Source organism: Chiloscyllium plagiosum, unplaced genomic scaffold (assembly GCF_037043375.1).
Source record: "Chiloscyllium plagiosum isolate Xiang-an unplaced genomic scaffold, Cpla_swu_hap1 HiC_scaffold_30, whole genome shotgun sequence".
NCBI lineage: Eukaryota > Metazoa > Chordata > Chondrichthyes > Orectolobiformes > Hemiscylliidae > Chiloscyllium > Chiloscyllium plagiosum.
The window spans coordinates 11,835,203-11,855,023 of NW_028270168.1; the positions used below are offsets into that span (position 1 = coordinate 11,835,203).

The following is a 19,821-nucleotide window of genomic DNA, read 5'->3' on the forward strand; positions in this document are numbered from 1 at the left end:
AAGCCCTTTTAATTGGGGTTTGTTCCTGTGTCTCTGTACAAGTGGGAAACAGATGTTTTTCCTGTTTGCCCATACATCCACCATTGTTCTGTAATCACGTCTCATGCTAACATACCATTTTCTTTAACGGATTATATGTTTCCTCATTTTTGCTAAGTCAGCTCTCGTCCGAAACAATCCCAAACTAATGTGAATTCATTTACTCTGTATCAGAACTTATAATTGCAGAAATAACATTAATTCACCTATATCCCACAGCAATGACAGAAAGCCACACAAGAACTGTAGTTTGGAGTTTCCACAGTGGGACGAGTTTCGTGTTGAGGTCCTGGTGCAATGACAGTCAAATTATTTCTGCTTCTTCAACTCTAGCATCACAACGATTGCCACACTGGTAGTAGCATAAAACTACTTTTAAAAAAAATCCCAGAGTATCAATGGAAACTTTTCCTCCATAATATGGAGTCCGGATGAAGTTATTTGGTGTGTTGTAAAATTACTATGAGGTTTACCACCCTCCACTATTTGTGCTTTGAATGTCATTATGTCCAAAATACACCATACGATTTATATCAGTGCAAAGTCAAAACTACTGTACGTTGGAACAAGTTGTGCTGTTTGAGTGACCACCTGATTAAACATTTTGCACATTTTCTCCCTAAATTGCTGTTATATTTTAACATTATTGTATTGATTTCACTAACAGAGACAGCACGGAGGTGTAATCAACCCATCAGCACAGCCAGAAAGCATCAACCCTGCAATACTAATTGCAATCTTTCAACTACAACAGTTGACAAAGCAAAACCAGGACCTGTATCGTTGTGTGATTCAGTCTGAAAGTGGAGCAGGAGTGTCTAACTTTGCAGCATTGATTGTTAAAGGTAACTTTGTTGTTCAAGATTTTCTTGTACAGTGCACTAGGGTAAGATTGCTACTTATTATTAACATACAATTCCTTTTCATTTAGTTCTTGTCCTAGTTCCTGAATCTTTCTCTGGCAATTTCAAACAGTTGTTATGATAAAATAAAACAAAGAACTGCAGATGCTGGAAATCAGAAACAGAAATTGCTGGAAATCTGAGCAGATCTGGTAGCATCTGCAGAACAAAACAGAATTATTGTTCAGTATAATTCTGAAGATGTTGTCAGCAGACTTTCTCACCACAGATGTTGCCAGACCTGCTGAGTTTCTCCAACAATTTTAGAATCTTGCATACTTCCCATCAGAGAATGTCACTTATCAGCTCGTTAGTGGCCGGTGTTCTTATTTAGTATGGGTTCTTCTGTACATCATGCAAGCTCAGGTCAGATTTCTAGACTTATTTTAAACAAGCATGGATAGGGTAAATAGACAAGGTCGTTTCCCTGGAGTGGGGATGTCCAGACTAAAGGTCATAGGCTTAGGGTGAGAGGGGAAAGATTTAAAAGGGACCTAAGGGGCAACGTTTTCACGCAAAGGGTGGTGCATGTACAGAATGAACTGCCGGAGGAAGTGGTGGAGGCTAGTACAATTACAACGTTTAAAAGGCATCTGGATGATTATACAGGGGAACCTTGATTAACCGAACGAGATGGGCGGGCACAATTTCATTCAGATAATCGATTATTCGGTGAATTGTCGAAGTGCCTTTCCTCTGGGGCTCAGAGTTTTTTAAGTCTGCTCCCAGGTCAGAAGACTGAGCAGCACTCAGCACGCACAAGTCCCTGCCCTCTGCCCCATCCCTGCCTGCCCGTCCCCAACTCTGTCCAACACTGCTCCCCACCCGCCCCCAACCCTGTCCAACACCGCCCTCCACCTGCTCCTGCCCGCCCCCAACCCTGTCCAACACCACTCCCTGCCCGTCCCCACAACCCAGTCCAACACCACCCCCCCAACCAAGTCCAACACTGCCCCCCAACCACCCCACCAACCCCATCCAACATTGCACCCTGCCCCCGCCCACTCTCCAGGGCAGCCAGACTGTACACTAGCAACAAGATCCTGCTGCCGCTGTTGCTGCTGCTTTTGTGGGGTAAGTCTCCAAATAACACACACGCACACACACAAATTTTTACTGCAACGTTTTGACAGGTTTGACCTTTACCCTGTAGAGGACAATGTTGGAGAGATTATCTGGGGAAGGAGGGTTTAGAGTACACCCCTGTGTAGAACTCCAGAGAAATGTGGGGGGGGGGGGGAAAGAGAGAGAGAGTGCTGGTGGTCAGTTATTTGGAGACAGTGCCTGTTTAATAACTGTAAACAAAAGACGTAATCACTGTTGGAAACCTCGAGATTTCCTTCAGATAATCCGATATTCGGATAATTGATATTCGGATAATCAAGGTTCCACTGTATGAATAAGAAGAGTTGAGAGAGATATGGGTTGAGTGCTGGCAAATGGGACTAAATTAATTTAGGATATCTGGTCAGCATGGACGAGTTGGACTATTCATCTCTATGGCTCGATGATGCTAATGTTTATTCATAATATGTACATGAAGATAATGCAGTAGAGCTCAATGATCTCACTTGCACCAGCTTCAGTCTTCCAGCAGTCTTCTGTCATGTGATGACTGAAATCATAGGTACATCACAGCATACCCCAGAGGCACATACCCAATGTTCATTAAACTCCAAGCCTACATCTCTTCCATTATTTTCTAAGTTTGCAACATCATCAATAGAAACTATTTTCTGCATACTTTCAATTGAAACATTTCACTAAAGTATTTCAATTTAACTGAATGTATTTCTAATCCACCATCTCCTTCTGAAGTCTGTTGTTCTGTAAGAATGTCCCTGCAATGGTCATTTGAAATGATGTAGGAAGGCAATGGCTGAAGACTGGCCTGAAACTACTTTCAGCAGCTGAAATTATATTAGTTGATTAATAACATCACTTCAAATCCTATGGTTTAAAAGATTTGTTGCCAGCGGCCTGCCACATCAGTATGAAGTGGGTGTTCATTGAGAGGGTACCAGTTCATCTTGACTGGGCACCAATTAGTTTCCTTCTTGCATAATATCTTCTGTTGAAAAACATCATTTGACAACAAAAGACCAATGAATAATGAAGTTGCACCATCCAGGAAGAGCTAAGATATATCAACATTTAACTATAGTAACAGTATAATGACATAGAGTAATAGAGTCATGCAGCATGGAAACTGACCTTGCTGAACAGAATCCCAAACTGCCTGCTCCTGGCTCCTATCCCTCTAAACCTTTTCTATTCATTTATCCATCCAAATGTCTTTTAAACATTGTAATTGTACCCGCATCCTCCACTTTCTCAGGAAGTTCATCTGTGTAAAAAAATATGCCTCCTATGTCTTTTTTAAATGTCTCCTCTCACATTCACAGTCTTGAATTTCCCCATCTTTGAGAAAAGACAATTACCATCAACTCTGTCTATATCTGTCATTAATTTATAAACTTCTATTAGGTCAGCTCTCAACCTGCTATGCTCCAGTGAAAAAAGTGCCATCCTATCCACCCTTTCTTTATAACTCAAACTTTCCATACAAGGCAACATCCTTGTAAATATCTTTTGAAACTTCTTCAACTTGATAATATCCTTCCAATGACTGGGTGACCAGAAGTGGGTACATCTTGAGGTTCAGAGAAAGTGAGGACTGTAGATCAGATGTCGAAAAGTGTGGCACTGGAAAGCGCAGCAGGTCAAGCAGCATCTGAGGAGCAGGAGACTCAAAGTTCTGGGCACAAGCAGGGTCTCAATGAAGAGCTTATGCCCGAATCATTGACTGTCCTGCTCCTTGGATGCTGCCTGACCTGCTGTGCTTTTCCAGTGCCACACTTTGACACCTTAAGGTTCTTATGCCATATACTCAAGTTTAGGATAAAGAGAGGAGTGGATCATCAGGAAGAGTGCAGAGTATAGATTCACTTTTCAAGTCTCATACCAGGTCTGCAAATCATTAATAAAAATCCCTTCAGGGATTGCTTTTGGCACTGGAAGATTTGCTGTCAAGATGGTTGAAACCACATTTGTTGTTATTGCAAAACATTTTGGATAAGAAGACAGTAAAAGAAGAATTTCAAAGTTGATTATTTCTGTTTCTGACAGTATGCTGGGAACATGAGGTTTCTACATTCTCTCGACTCTCATTCAAAAGTAGAATATCATTATTATGCTTGAGTACTACTGAAAGACTTTGCTGAAGTGCAGATTTTCTTGTTTTCTGCAACTTTGCAAATCTCATCTGGCTCACTGTTTGTTGCTACTTTAAAAATCATTATGACCATTTTCTAAAGCTGAAAGTATTGGAACTTTCATTTTATCTTCAGTAGCCACACATACTACCCCTTTATTAACATTCCTGGTCACACAAACTAAAGGGGATGGTGAAGAATTCTACTTACTCTTATAAAAACAAAAGACTGTAGGTAATGGAATGTGAAATAAAACAAAAATTGCTTGAGTAACTCAGTAGATCTGGTAGCATCTTTGGAGAAACAGAGTAATGTTTCAAGTTTCAAAAAACTTTAGAATAGAATAGGAATAGAAAATGATATTTTTAAGCTGTTGAAAAAGAGGCAGTAGGAACGAGTGCTACAGATGATAAGGACACCCAGAGAAAAAGACAAGGAGAGTACGAATGGTGGGAAAGGAGAGATAGAGATGTAAAATAGGTGTACATGTTAAGTATCAAAAGGTCTGGAGTTCAAGTTTTCAGTACGATTGGAATGTTGTCAGGGACCTAAGTATTTGTAACGTTCAGTGCCTCCAACCATTTCTTGATATCACCTAGAGTGAATCGATTTGGCTGAAGACTAGTATCAGTAATTCTGGAGACCACTAGAGGAGGATGGTACATGATAATCAGCAACAGGTCTCCTTATCCATGTTTAACATGTGCCATGAGACTTAATGAGTCTGGCTAAGTTTGCAGATGATACAAAGATAGGTAGAGGGACAGATAGCATTGTGGTGGTAGGGAGGCTGCAGAAGGATTTGGATAGGTTAGGAGAGTGGGCGGCACGGTGGCACAGTGGTTAGCACTGCTGCCTCACAGCGCCAGAGATCCGGGTTCAATTCCCACCTCAGGCGACTGACTGTGTGGAGTTTGCACGTTCTCCCCGTGTCTGCGTGGGTTTCCTCCGGGTGCTCCGGTTTCCTCCCACAATCCAAAAGATGTGCAGGTCAGGTGAATTGGCCATGCTAAATTGCCCGTAGTGTTTGGTTAGGGGTAAATGTAGGGGTAGGGGTATGGGTGGGTTGCGCTTCGGCGGGGCGGTGTGGACTTGTTGGGCCGAAGGGCCTGTTTCCACACTGTAAGTAATCTAATCTAATCTAATCTAGAACTGGCAGATGGAGTACAACGTGGGGAAGTATGAGGTCAGGCACTTTGCTAGGAAGAACAAAGGCATGGACAATTTTCTAATAGGGGAGAAAGTTCAGAAGTCTCAAGTGCAAAGAGACTTGGGAGTTCTTCCCCAAATTCTCTCAAGGTAAACTTGCAGGTTGAGTCAGTAGTTAGGAAGGCAAATGCAATGATGGCATTTATTTTGAGAGGACTTGAATATAAAAGCAAGGATATACTTCTGAGGCTCTATAAGGCTCTGGTTAGGCCACATTTGGAGTATTGTGCGCAGTTTTGGGCCCAATATCTCAGGAAGGATGTACTGGCCCTGGAGCATGTCCAAAGGAGGATCACTAGAATGGTGCCAGGAATGAAAAGCTTAATATATGAAGAACATTTGAGGACTCTGGATCTATACTCTATGGAGTTTAGAAGGATGAGGGGTGGTGGGGATTGACTTGAAACATACAGAATACTGAATGGCCTGAACAGTGTAGATGTTGGGAAGATGTTTCCATTGGTAGGAGAGGTTAGGACCTGAGGGCACAGCCTTAGAGCAGAGTCACAGAAACACAGAGATGTACAGCACGAAAACAGATCCTTCAGCACAACTTGTCCATGCTGACCAGATATCCCAACCCAACATTGACAATCCATAATCAGTCCTTGCCTTTCCAAATACATGTACATCCTGTCCCTCCAGATTCCCTCCAACAACTTGCCCACCACTGACATCGGGTTCACTCGTCTATAGTTCCCTGCCTTGTCCTTACCACCTTTCTTAAACAGTGGCACCACGTTAGCAACCTCCAGTCTTCCAGCACATCACCTGTGACTATCAATGATGCAAATATCTCAGTAAAAGGCCCACCAATCACCTCCCTAGCTTCCCACAGACTTCTAGGGTACACCTGATCAGGTCCTGGGGATTTATCCACTTTTATGCATTTCTAGACATCCAGAACTTCCTCCTCTGTAATATGGACATTTTGCAAGATGTCACCACCTATTCTCCTACATTCTATATCTTCCATGTCCTTTTCCACAGTAAATACTGATGCAAAATACCTGTTTAGCATCTCCCACATCTCCTGCGGCTCCACACAAAGGCTGCCTTGTTGATCTTTGAGGGCCCTATTCTCTCCCTAATTACCCTTTTGTACTTAATGTATTTGTAAAAACCCTTTGGATTCTCCTTAACCCTATTTGCCAAAATCATTTCATGCCCCCTTTTTGCACTCCTGATTTCCCTCTTGAGTATACTCCTACAATTTTTTACTCTTCTCAGGATTCACTTGATCTATCCTGTCTATACCTGATATATCTTCTTTTTCTTAACCAAACCTCAATTTCTTTAGTCATCCAGCATTCTCTACATCTACCAGCCTTTCCCATCTGGCGGAGGTAGGTACTGCAGATGCTGGAGATTAGAGTCAAGGTTAAAGTAGTGCTGAAAAGGCACAGCAGTTCAGGCAGCATTTGAGGAGCAAGAAAATAGATGTTTTGGGCAAAAGCCCTTTTTTCCTGATGAAGGGCTTTTCATTGATTTTCCTGTTCCTCAGATGCTGCCTGACCTGCTGTGCTTTTCCAGCACCACTCTAATCTTGACAGTCTTTGCTTTCACCCTGACAGGAATTTACTTCCTCTGGACTCTCATTATCTAATTTCTGAAGGCATTGCATTTTCCAGCTGTCCCTTTACCTACGAACATCTGCACCCAATCAGCTTTTGAAAGTTATAGAGTCACAGAGTCATAGAGATGTACAGCATGGAAACAGACCCTTCGGTCCAACCTGTCCATGCCGACCAGATATCCCAACCCAATCTAGTCCCACCTGCCAGCACCCGGCCCATATCTCTCCAAACCCTTCCTATTCATATACCCACCCAAATGCCTCTTAAATGTTGCAATTGTACCAGACTCCACCACATCCTCTGGCAGCTCATTCCAGACACGTACCACCCTCTGTGCGAAAAAGTTGCCCTTAGGTCTCTTTTATATCTTTCCCCTCTCACCCTAAACCTATGCCCTCTAGTTATGGACTCCCCGACCCCAGGGAAAAGATTTTGTCTATTTACCCTATCCATGCCCCTTATAATTTTGTAAACCTCTATAAGGTCACCCCTCAGCCTCCGACGCTCCAGGGAAAACAGCCCCTGCCTGTTCAGCCTCTCCCTGTAGCTCAGATCCTCCCACCCTGGCAACATCCTTGTAAATCTTTTCTGAACCCTTTCAAGTTTCACAACATCTTTCCAATAGGAAGGAGACTCAGAATTGCACGCAATATTCCAACAGTGGCCTAACTAATGTCCTGTACAGCCACAACATGACCTCCCAACTACTGTACTCAATACTCTGACCAATAAAAGAAAGCATACCAAAAGCCTTCTTCACTATCCTGTCGACCTGCAACTCCACTTTCAAGGAGCTATGAACCTGCACTCCAAGGTCTCTTTGTTCAGCAACACTCCCGAGGACCTTACCATTAAGTGTATAAGTCCTGCTAAGATTTGCTTTCCCAAAATGCAGCACCTTGCATTTATCTGAATTAAACTCCATCTGCCACTTCTTAGCCCATTGGCCCATCTGGTCCAGATCCTGTTGTAATCTGAGGTAACTCTCTTCGCTGTCCACTACACCTCCAATTTTGGTGTCATCTGCAAACTTACTAACAGTACCTCTTATGCTCGCATCCAAATCATTTAAGCAAATGACAAAAAGTAGAGGGCCCAGCACCAATCCTTGTGGCACTCCACTGGTCACAGGCCTCCAGTCTGAAAAACAACCCTCTGTATTCAAATGGCGAGTTCTCCCTGTATTCCATGACATCTAACCTTGCTAATCAATCAGTCTCCCATGGGGAACCTTGTCGAACATCTTACTGAAGTCCATATAGATTACATCTACTATTCTGCCCTCATCAATCTTCTTTGTTACTTCTTCAAAAAACTCAATCAAGTTTGTGAGACATGATTTCCCACACACAAAGCCATGTTGACTATCCCGAATCAGTCCTTGCCTTTCCAAATACATGTACATCCTGTCCCTCAGGATTCCCTCCAACAACTTGCCCACCACTGAGGTCAGGCTCACCGGTCTATAGTTCCCTGGCTTGTCTTTACCGCCCTACTTAAACAGTGGCACCACGTTTGCCAACCTCCAGTCTTCCGGCACCTCACCTGTGACTATCGATGATACAAATATCTCAGCAAGAGGCCCAGCAATCACTTTTCTAGCTTCCCACAGAGTTCTCGGGTACACCTGATCAGGTCTTGGGGATTTATCCACTTTTAACCATTTCAAGACATCCAGCACTTCCTCCTCTGTAATCTGGACATTTTGCAAAATGTCACCATCTATTTCCCTACAGTCTATATCTTCCATATCCTTTTCCACAGTAAATACTGATGCAAAATATTCATTTAGTATCTCCCCATTTCTGTGGCTCCACACAAAGGCTGCCTTGCTGATCTTTGAGGGGCCCTATTCTCTCCCTAGTTACCCTTTTGTCCTTAATATATTTGTAAAAACCCTTTGGATTCTCCTTAATTCTATTTGCTGAAGCTATCTCATGTCCCTGTTTTGCCCTCCTGATTTCCCTCTTAAGTATACTCCTACTTTCTTTGTACTCCTCTAAGGATTCACTCGATCTATCCTGTCTATACCTGACATATGCTTCCTTCTTTTTCTTAACCAAACCCTCAATTTCTTTAGTCATCCAGCATTCCCTATACCTACCAGCCTTCCCTTTCACCCTGACAGGAATATACTTTCTCTGGATTCTTGTTATCTCATTTCTGAAGGCTTCCCATTTTCCAGCCGTCCCTTTACCTGCGAGCATCTGCCGCCAATCAGGTTTCGAAAGTTCTTGCCCAATACCGTCAAAATTGGCCTTTCTCCAATTTAGAACTTCAACTTTTAGATCTGGTCTAACCTTTCCCATCACTATTTTAAAATGAATAGAATTATGGTCTCTGGCCCCAAAGTGCTCCCCCACTGACACCTCAGTCACCTGCCCTGCCTTATTTCCCAAGAGTAGGTCAAGTTTTGCATCTTCTCTAGTAGGTACATCCACATACTGAATCAGAAAATTGTCTTGTACACACTTAAGAAATTCCTCTCCATCTAAACCTTTAACACTATGGCAGTCCCAGTCGATGTTTGGAAAGTTAAAATCCCCTACCATAACTACCCTATTATTCTTACAGATAGCTGAGATCTCCTTACAAGTTTGTTTCTCAATTTCCCTCTAACTATTGGGGGGTCTATAATACAATCCCAATAAGATGATCATCCCTTTCTTATTTCTCAGTTCCACCCAAATAACTTCCCTGGATGTATTTCTGGGAATATCCTCCCTCAGCACAGCTGTAATGCTATCCCTTATCAAAAATGCCACTCCCCCTCCTCTCTTGCCTCCCTTTCTATCCTTCCTGTAGCATTTGTATCCTGCAACATTAAGCTGCCAGTCCTGCCCATCCCTGAACCATGTTTCTGTAATTGCTATGATATCCCAGACCCATGTTCCTAACCATGCCCTAACTTCATCTGTCTTCCCTGTTAGGCCCCTTGTATTGAAATAAATGCAGTCTAATTTATTAGTCCTACCTTGTCCCTGCCTGCTCTGACTGTTTGACTCACTTCTGTTCTCAGCTGTACCCGTCTCAGATCGATCTCTTTTCACACTATCTCTCTGGGTCCCACCCCCCCCACCTTACTAGTTTAAATCCCCCCAAGCAGTTCTAGCAAATCTCCCAGCCAGTATATTAGTCCCCTTCCAATTTAGGTGCAATCCATCCTTCTTGTACAGGTCACTTCTACCCCAAAAGAGATTCCAATGATCCAAAAATGTGAATCCTTCTCCCATACACCAGCTCCTCAGCCATGCATTCATCTGCTCTATCCTCCTATTCCTGCCCTCACTAGCTCGTAGTACTGGGAGTAATCTAGATATTACTCCCCTTGAGGACCTCCTTTTTAAATTATTGCCTAACTCTCTGTAATCTCCCTTCAGAATCTCAACCTTTTCCCTTCCTATGTCGTTGGTTCCAATGTGGACAATGACCTCTTGCTGGCCCCTCTCCCTCTTGAGAACATTCTGCACCCTCCGAGACATCCTTGATCCTGGCACCAGGGAAACAACACACCATTCTGCTTTTTCTCTGCTGGCCACAGAAATGTCTGTCTGTACCTCTGACTACAGAATCCCCTAACACAATTGATCTCTTGGGAGCCGATGTACACCTCGTTGCATTAGAGCCAGTCTCAATACCACAAACTTGGCTGTTCGTGCTATGTTCCCCTAAGAATCCATCACCCCCTACATTTTCCAAAACAGCGTACCTGTTTGAAATGGGTATATCTACAAAAGACTCCTGCACTAGCTGCCTACCTCTCTTACCCTTCCTGGAGTTAATCCATCTATGTGACTGTATCTGAGACTTTTCCCCCTTCCTATAACTGCCATCCATCACATACTGTTGCTGTTGCAAATTCCTCATCGCTTCTATCTGTCTCTCCAACCAATCCACTCGATCTGATAAGATTCGCATCCAACAGCATTTATGGCAGATATAATCTGCAGTAACCCTTAAACTCTCTTTAACCTCCCACATCTGACAAGAAGTACATATCACTGCAAAGGCCATTTTTGCTCCTTCACAATCTACAGACCCAGAAAATAACACAGTCTTCTTCCTCTACAAACACTGCCCCAGGTTAAATAAATAGCTATGGCTTATATTTTCAGTTTAATCAAGAGACTTATCTCCAAAAACATATAATCAAGAAAGAATCCACTATACTCACTACTGCAGCCTTTCTCTTGGACAGACTTAAAACAACAATTAACTTATCTGATTCTGTGCTGTGAACTTCACCCAACAGTTCCTCCAAGATTAGTTGTGAATTTCACTGTTTGTTAATTTTCCCAGATGCACTCCGATGTCCAGCGATATACGAATTCAAACAGCAAAAGCAGTAACTGTGCAGGTTTTTTCTATCTCTCTCTCTCTCTCTCCTGCACTGTCCTCACCATGTGCTTCCATTGTCTACTCTTCTCCCTTTTAAACCGCAGTTGTTTTGACTTTTTTTTTCCAAAGTTCCAAAACAATGCAACAGCATATAAAACAGTAATTGCTGCTCCTGGAATTCGAGGAAATCACCTCCAACACCTAAAATACCTCAAAAAAACAGGAGCAGCTCTTCCAGCCAGAAATTTTTCCCATCCTCCATCTTGGATTACCCAGAATCCACTTCTTGCCTAATACCATCAAAATTGGCCTTTCTCCAATTTAGAACTTCAATTTTTAGATCTGGTCTATCCTTTCCCATCACTATTTTAAATGAATAGAATTATGGTCGCTGGCCCCAAAGTGCTCCCCCACTGACACCTCAGTCACCTGACCTGCCTTATTTCCCAAGAGTAGGCCAAGTTTTGCACCTTCTCTAGTAGGTACATCCACATACTGAATCAGAAAGTTTTCTTGTATACACTTAACAAATTCCTCTCCATCTAAACTCTTAACACTATGGCAGTCTCAGTCTATGTTTAGAAAGTTAAAATCCCCTACAATAACCACCCTATTATTCTTACAGATAGCTGAGATCTCCTTACAAATTTGTTTCTCAATTTCCATCTGACTATTAGGGGGTCTATAATACAATCCCATTTAGGTGATCATCCCTTTCTTATTTCTCAGTTCCACCTAATTAACTTCCCTGGATGTATTTCCGGGAATATCCTCCATCAGTACAGCTGCATTGCTATCCCTTATCAAAAACGCCACTTCCCCTCCTCTCTTACCTCCCTTTCTATCCTTCCTGTAGCATTTGTATCTTGGGACTTCAAGCTGCCAGTCCTGTCCATTCCTGAGCCATGTTTCTGTAATTGCTTTGATATCCCAGAGTAGAGGGAAGACCTTTTACAACAGAAATAAGGAGAAACATCTTCAGCCAGAGTGTGGTGAATCTATGGAATTCACATCCACAGAAGGCTGTGGAGGCCAGGTCATTGGGTATATTTACGACTGAGGTAGATCGGTTTTTGATTGTCAAGGGGATCAAGGGCTACAGGGAAAAGGGGGTTGAGAAACTTATCAGCCATGATTGAATGGCAGAGCAGATGCGATGGGCTGAATGGCCTAATTTCTGCTCCTATGTCTTATGAGATCCAGTCAATGTTGAGGAATCCCAGTACAACTCATACCCAACAACATAGTAATGTGCCACCATGTCCTGCCAGTGCGACAAGAGATAACCAGGAATGGTGATGGTGGTGTTTAGGACATTGTTTCTCAGATACAATTCCATGAGTATGACTATGTCGGGCTGTTGCTTGACTAGTCTGAGGCACCTTATGACCTGTATTTCCTTATTTGCAATGATGGACCAGTACTGCTCACAAAACAAAGCTCTTCACTATTGTTAGGTACATGTGACTACAATAAATCAAATCAAAATCAAATCAACTAGCCATGAGATGTTAGTAAAGAGCATTTTGTAGGGTCAACTGGGTTGTTTTTGCTGTGGTCATTTCTGGTGTCTCGGCCAATGCCAGAAGGTCTGTCTGGTTTTGTTTCTGTGTTGAGACTTACTAGAAATTGATTCAAAATGGGTGGTTTGTTTGGCTATATTGTTATGGCCCTGGAGTCGCATGTAAGCCATATCATTTAACAATGACAGGTTTCGTTTCCTGAAAGAGATTTGTTAACCTGCATATAATGTTTCTGTGATTCATATACCAGAGATTCTACCACTAAACTATGAAATCTATTTCCATTTAATAGTATACTGCTTTTCTATTCTTCTTGCCAAAATGGCCAAACAGGACACAAAGATGTCTGTCAGTGTTGCAGCAATTTGTTCTCTTGTCTCCCTTAACATTCTGGGATAGATCCCATCAGGATCCGGGAACTTATCCACCTTAATACTTTTTAGGAGCACAACAGCTCTTCCTTTCTAATAGCAATATGGCTTAGAAATTCGATACTCCCTGTTGTGGTTCTGTTTGCCGAGCTGGGAATTTGTGTTGCAGAAGTTTCATCGCCTGTCTAGGTGAAATCCTCAGTGCTTGGGAGCCTCCTGTGAAGAGCTTCTGTGATGTTTCCTCCGGCATTTATAGTGGTTTGTCTCTGCTGCTTCCGGTTGTCAATTCCAGCTGTTCGCTGCAGTGGCTGGTATATTGGGTCCAGGTCGATGTGTTTGTTGATAGAATCCGTGGATGAGTGCCATGCCTCTAGGAATCCCCTGGCTGTTCTCTGTTTGAGGCACAGGTCCTGCACACTCAAGCTACTGGACCTGTGCCTCACAACACACTTCACATTCAACAACCAAATATATGAACAAATCAACGGCACACCCATAGGCTCACCCATCTCTGGACTCATAGCAGAAGCAGTAATGCAAAGATTAGAACAAACAGTCTTACCGCAAATTCAACCCAAACTCTGAGTCAGATATATAGATGACACCTTTGTAATCATTAAAAACACAGAAATAGAAAACACACACCAGATCATCAACGCCACACTCACAGGAATCAGATTCACTAGAGAGGAAGAAAAGGACAATCAACTCCCATTCCTAGACGTGATGGTACAGAGAACACCGAACAGAGAATTCACCACAAAGGTATACAGGAAAGCCACACACACAGACCAAGTCCTGAACCATGAAAGCAACCACTCCAATACACACAAAAGAAGTTGCATCGAGACACTGTTCAAAAGGGCCACAACAGCCTGCAGCACACCAGTACTGCAAAAAGAGGAAGAAGAACACCTATACAATGTACTCGCCAAAAACGGATACCCCCGCAATTTCATCAACAGATGCCTAAGGACATGCCACAACCCAAAGGACTACCATACACCAAGAACATTTCTGAACTGACAGCCAGACTACTATGACCACTAGGACTCATAACAGCACACAAACCAACAGCCACTCTCAGACAACAACTCACCAGGACGAAGGACCCGATACCCAACATGAGCAAAACCAACGTAGTGTACAAAATCCCATGCAAGGACTGCACAAAATGCTACATAGGACAAACAGGAAGACAGCTAACGATCCGTATCCATGAACACCAACTAGCCACGAAACGACACGACCAGCTATCCTTAGTAGCCACACATGTGGATGACAGCAACACTACTAGTGTAGAACAACACTACTATTGTAGGACAAGCCAAACAGAGAACAGCCAGGGAATTCCTAGAGGCATGGCACTCATCCACAGATTCTATCAACAAACACATTGACCTGGACCCAATATACCGGCCACTGCAGTGGACAGCTGGAACTGACAACTGGAAGCGGCAGAGACAAACCACTATAAATGCTGGAGGAAACATCACAGAAGCGCTTCACAGGAGGCTCCCAAGCACTGAGGATGTCACCTAGACAGGGGACGAAACGTCTGCAATACAAATTCCCAGCTCGGCGAACAGAACCACAACAACGGGCACCCAAGCTACAAATCTTCTCACAAACTTTGAATTCAATACTCCCTTCCCCGAGATCATCCTCCACCAATTCCTTCTCTTTTGTGAATGCTGACACAAAATATTGGTTTTGGACCTTACCTACCTCTTCTGGCTCCACACATAGATTCCCTACTTTGTCCTTGAGTGGGCCAACTCTTTCCCTGGCTACTATCCTTAATTTCCTTATTTAGTCATGATGCAATCTTCTTAAAAAGCCTTTGTTTCTCACTTCGATAAATCTTGGCTGAGAATTATTAAATGGTGCAGGTTCACCTTAGCTAGATCAACCTTCATACCCTTATAGTTACCTTTTATTTAAGCTTAAAACACTAGTCATGAACCCACACTTTTCATTTTCAACCTAACACTAAATTCTATTGTGCTGTGATTGCTGTCATCTGCAGACTTCTTCAGTTAGAAGTTAATAATTACTTCTATCTCTTAGTACATTGCCAGGTGTCAGAAAGATTGTTCCCTAGTTGGCTCTTGAACATATTGTTTTCAGAAATTGTCCTGAAGGCACTCTGTAAGCTAAGCTTCTAAATTACCTTTTGCTAATGATCTTCCAATTTACATGTAAATAAGCTCCCCCTGATTATTACCATATATTTATTTTCTCCATTTATTTCTTTCTAATTACTCTGACCTTGTAACTACTGTTAAATGGCTTATGAACTATTTTCACAAATGTCAATTTATCCTTTACTATTTCCTGCCTTAACCCAAAGTAGTTCTACATCTTAAACTTCAAGTTATGGTCCTATCTTGGGACTGAACTAGAACCATCCTTACTTGTAAATAAAACCAACCATTCTAACTGTGTAATTCAAAAAACTGGAGAGACCTGACTCTTTCTGAGCTCTTATTTCCTCTTTGCTAAACATTGTATTAATCATCTGGCATTCTTTCCAAAGTGAATGGTGATCAAAGGCTGGAACAAGTTGCAAGTACTCCTTAATCTGGGAATTACTGCTCAAGAGTTTGGATTATTCCATATTATCGTAGTTCAGTTTCATGTAGATTAATTTAACACTAGCTTATCTTTCATGGCTAGAAACTCAAGCAGCCCAAGAAAGGCAATCACATCGATGCTAGGATTACCAGTGTACAATGGGGGGTGTGGAAGTCTGAGCATTGCTTGAGGAAGCATCCTCATCCACCTTCAGGATCAGATCTGGAAGGCATCATCAGGCACAATTTTAGTATTATTAGTAAATAGCATCCAGTGAAGTTCGCTTAAACCTCAACTGTATTTTTCATAAAACCTATTTAAGATGATTTAACTTTTGTCTTAGTCAGCACTATGAATTCCCTGACTTCAGATTGGAAAAAAAATCTTTCTGTTTAAGATTGCATTGAACGGGAGCTACTATTGACCTACATTCCTTTGGATTAAGTGCTCAAGTGTAATCCTGAAGTCCAGATCCTGAAAACTACTGCAATGGTTTTCAACTGTGTGCCATGGCTCGGTGAGAATTATGCCTGAACTGCCACTCGTATGATCCTGGCTGATCATCCAACTCAGCTTCCTGTTCCTATTTTCTCCCCATAATCTTTGATCTCTCTAATCCTAAAACCTGTATCTAACTTCTTTTTAAAAACATTCACTGTTTTGGTCCCACCTACTTTCTGGCCAAGAACAGAAAAAGTGAAGGCTTTAATAGGATTATCTCATTCTAAAATGAAATGAGAAATCAGGACATTTTGAGGAATACGTGGACTTTATCAGAAATTTGTTCATAATTCCAGTAGGATAACTGTGCTTTTAACAAATTTGTTAAAGCAAAAGTGGTCAGCAGAATGCTAAGCCGGATTTGAGAAACTAGATGGTAATCTAAATAAAAGGAGCAATATTAGCCATCCCTGATACTTTCAGAATGTCAATTAATGCTAGTGATTTGGGAGTGGATGCTGTCTTCTTACAAAATGATGAGTCATGAATAGAGAAGCCAATGGGGTACTTCTCTATGAGTTCAAACCAATGTCAATTGATGTATTGTCCTGTGGAAAGCAAGAAGTTGGAATTGGTGTTTACTGTGCACTGCTTTGAAATTTATATCTGACATGGAAACAAGGAAATGCTCATTTATACTGATCAAAATACACTGGCCTTGAATAAAAAGTTTGGAAATCTAATGCCATATAATTCAGGTAGAGTCTTAGTTGCAACAAGTTAAAGTAAAAAATACTCATGCCACTAGAAAAGATAAAATAATTGCAGATGCATTATATCCAGTAAAATGTTGGAATAAGTTAAATGTTTACAAAATGCTACAACTGTTTTAAGTTGTATAAGAAGGGAGAAAGATTAAACAAATGAAAGTCTTGTGTTTATGTATCACCTGCTTTGTAATGAAACATACTTTTGAAAATTTCCCTAAAGATGAAGGCAGTTAAGACTATGTCTTTTTGTTTTGTGCCTTTTACAAAATTATGATCTGAAATGAGAAAGTGCTATTTTAAAACCAGTGTTTGAAAAGGTGGCTGCAATTTTAAAAGCAAGTAATATGACACCCATGGTAAGCATCAGAACCGATTGTTTGAAAAAACTTTTGAATTCCTGAACTTTTTAAAGCCAAGGGGCTATATTGATGCAGATCTGGCTAGAATTAAGAACTTGATTTATCTATGGACTAGTAGTGACCAGTTATCAATGACTGAAATCTTTTGCTTGTCAAGAATGGTGTGATTGGTTCCCAAGTGACTGATGAACTTGGAACTGGGAGCCAGTTACAGAGAGAGAAGTGATAATCCTTCTCTTGCTGGGGAGTGGTCCCTCTGTTCTCTGGTGTCAAAATTCACCCAACCTGAAAGTAACAAGTTTATCTTTCCTGCAACAATTGTTATAAGCTGTAACATTTAACTGATAAGTCATAGAGTTTTTATAAGGGAACTGGCCACCATATATCTCTTATCAGCCAATGGAAGTGTCCAAGTAAAACCTTGAAGCAGTGTACTGGCCATAGAAGAATCATAAAGATCATCTCAACAACAAAACCTGGAAACAAAGACCATTGAACTGTCTTTCCAATTTTTCCCTCTGCCCATTTTCTTTCTCTGTGTGTATGTAAGGGTTTAGAGTTTTAATTTGTAGTGTTATAAGCTGACAGTTTACAACTGTTTACCTGTAGCTGAAACTTAATTACTTGTAATAAATAGTAATTCTAGCAATTGTTAAAAATAAAATCCTGCTCTCTATTTAACTGGATCTGAAAACAAGATGCATTAAGAAATGTTGCATACTTTTTAAAAATTAACTTTTGTGATGACTTTGGAAGAGTGCACTTTGGTTTTTAGTGTGCTTCCCTGGTGATTCATAATAGTACTTTTCTGCAAAACATAACTTCATTGCTTTAAAATGACTTTACATTAATATATCACAATCCCCCAATCCAAACAGAATTTAGAGAGCAGACGTTGAGGAGAGAAGACAGGATGAAATGAACAGGCAGCAATACAAATTAAAAATTTGAGTTTTGAGGCTTTTTGAAAGTGGGAAAGAGAACTGATGCAAAATAGTTCACATATGTGGATTGAAGTAGATGACATTACTATATCGGGGCAAAAGGAACTATCATCTTGCACAAACTTGATGCTCTAAAGTATTTTACAGCAGCATATCATTTGAGATGTACTCACTTTGCGTAGGAAATACAACAGCCGATTGCACACAAAAGTTCCCTAAAGCAGCAACGTGACAATGTGTTTTAGCAATTTTGGTTTAGGGATAATATGGACCAAAATACCAGGGAGAACATCTTTTTTGTTTGTGAGAGGGCAAACCAGGCTCAGTTTAACTTCTCTTGAAAGACAGCATCTTAAACAACAGAATACTCTGTGACCAGTGGTGTTCTGTAGGGATTAATGTTGGGTCTATCGTTTGTCATTTATATAAATGTTTGGGATGATAATTTAGGAAGCATGGTTAGTAAGTTTGTGGATACTACCAAAATTTGTGGTATAGTGGACAGTGAAAAGGGTTATCTAAAATACAGTGATCTTGATCAATTGGGCCAATGGGCCAAGGAGTGGCAGATGGAATTTAACTAGGATAAATGCGAGGTGTTGTATTTTGATAAGATGAACAAGGACAGGGCTTACACAGTTAATAGAAGAGTCCTGGGAATGTTGTCAAACGGAGCAACCTAGGGTTCAGGTATGTAGTTCTTTGAAAGTTGTGTCATAGGTAGACAGTGTGGTAAAGAACCTGTTTAGTACATTTGCTTTCATTGCTCACACCATAGAGTGGAGGAGTTGGGATGTCATGTGTGTGTACAAGATGTTGAGGAGGCCCATTTTGGAGTATTGTGCACAGTTCTGGTTGTCCTGCTTAAGAAGGATATTATCAAATTGGAGAGGGTGCTGAAAAGATCAACAAGGATGTTACCAGGACTGGTGAGTTTAGTGAGGAGAGGCTGGGACTTTTTTCACTGGAGGATAGAAGGTTGAGGAGTGAACCAGCACTTGACTCCTGTAAGATAGCACTCAGAGCAGTCCTGTCCAGCGGCTTAGGCGAGCCCAGACTTTGGCCTCCAGCTCCTGCCAATTGGCTGGCCAGGATTCCTCAGCCAGGCTGAGGTAGACCCCCAGACAGAGAAGATGGGTGGTATTTCAGCTGAACCTCTGTAACTCCTCCAGCAGAGAATCCACCTGTCATGGACCGACAGGTAGTTCAGAACATTTGGCCCAGTTGATCCTGGTGGAAGATGCCGCCGAGTACACCACCTGGCACTCGCGCATCCTCTCCAGGTCAGAGAAAGTGAGGAACACGTCATTGGAGTAAGCCAAGAAGACCACCCCCGTGCCCATGCCACGCAGAACCAGCCCCAACAACCTCTTCCACAAGAGGCACAAGAAAGCAGCCCAGTGGCTCAGTGGTTAGCACTGCTGCCTCACAGTGCTAGGGACCCGGGTTCGATTCCTGTCTCGGGCAACTGTTTGTGGAGTTTGCACATTCTCCTCATGTCTGCATGGGTTTCCTCTGGGCGCTCTGGTTTCCTCCCGCAATCTAAAGATGTGCAG

The 19,821-nt window shown here is 41.9% G+C and overlaps 1 protein-coding gene across 3 annotated transcripts in view; it reads left to right on the forward strand.

The window, feature by feature from the left end:
* LOC122563513 (receptor-type tyrosine-protein phosphatase U-like) overlaps positions 1-19,821 on the forward strand; it is a 374,817-nt gene that overhangs the window by 77,525 nt on the left and 277,471 nt on the right. For all 3 annotated transcript variants that reach the window (XM_087976736.1, XM_087976734.1, XM_087976735.1), the window contains exon 6: positions 707-884. In XM_087976736.1, coding sequence (XP_087832862.1) covers positions 707-884 — 178 coding nt within the window. The remainder of the gene's footprint in view (positions 1-706; positions 885-19,821) is intronic.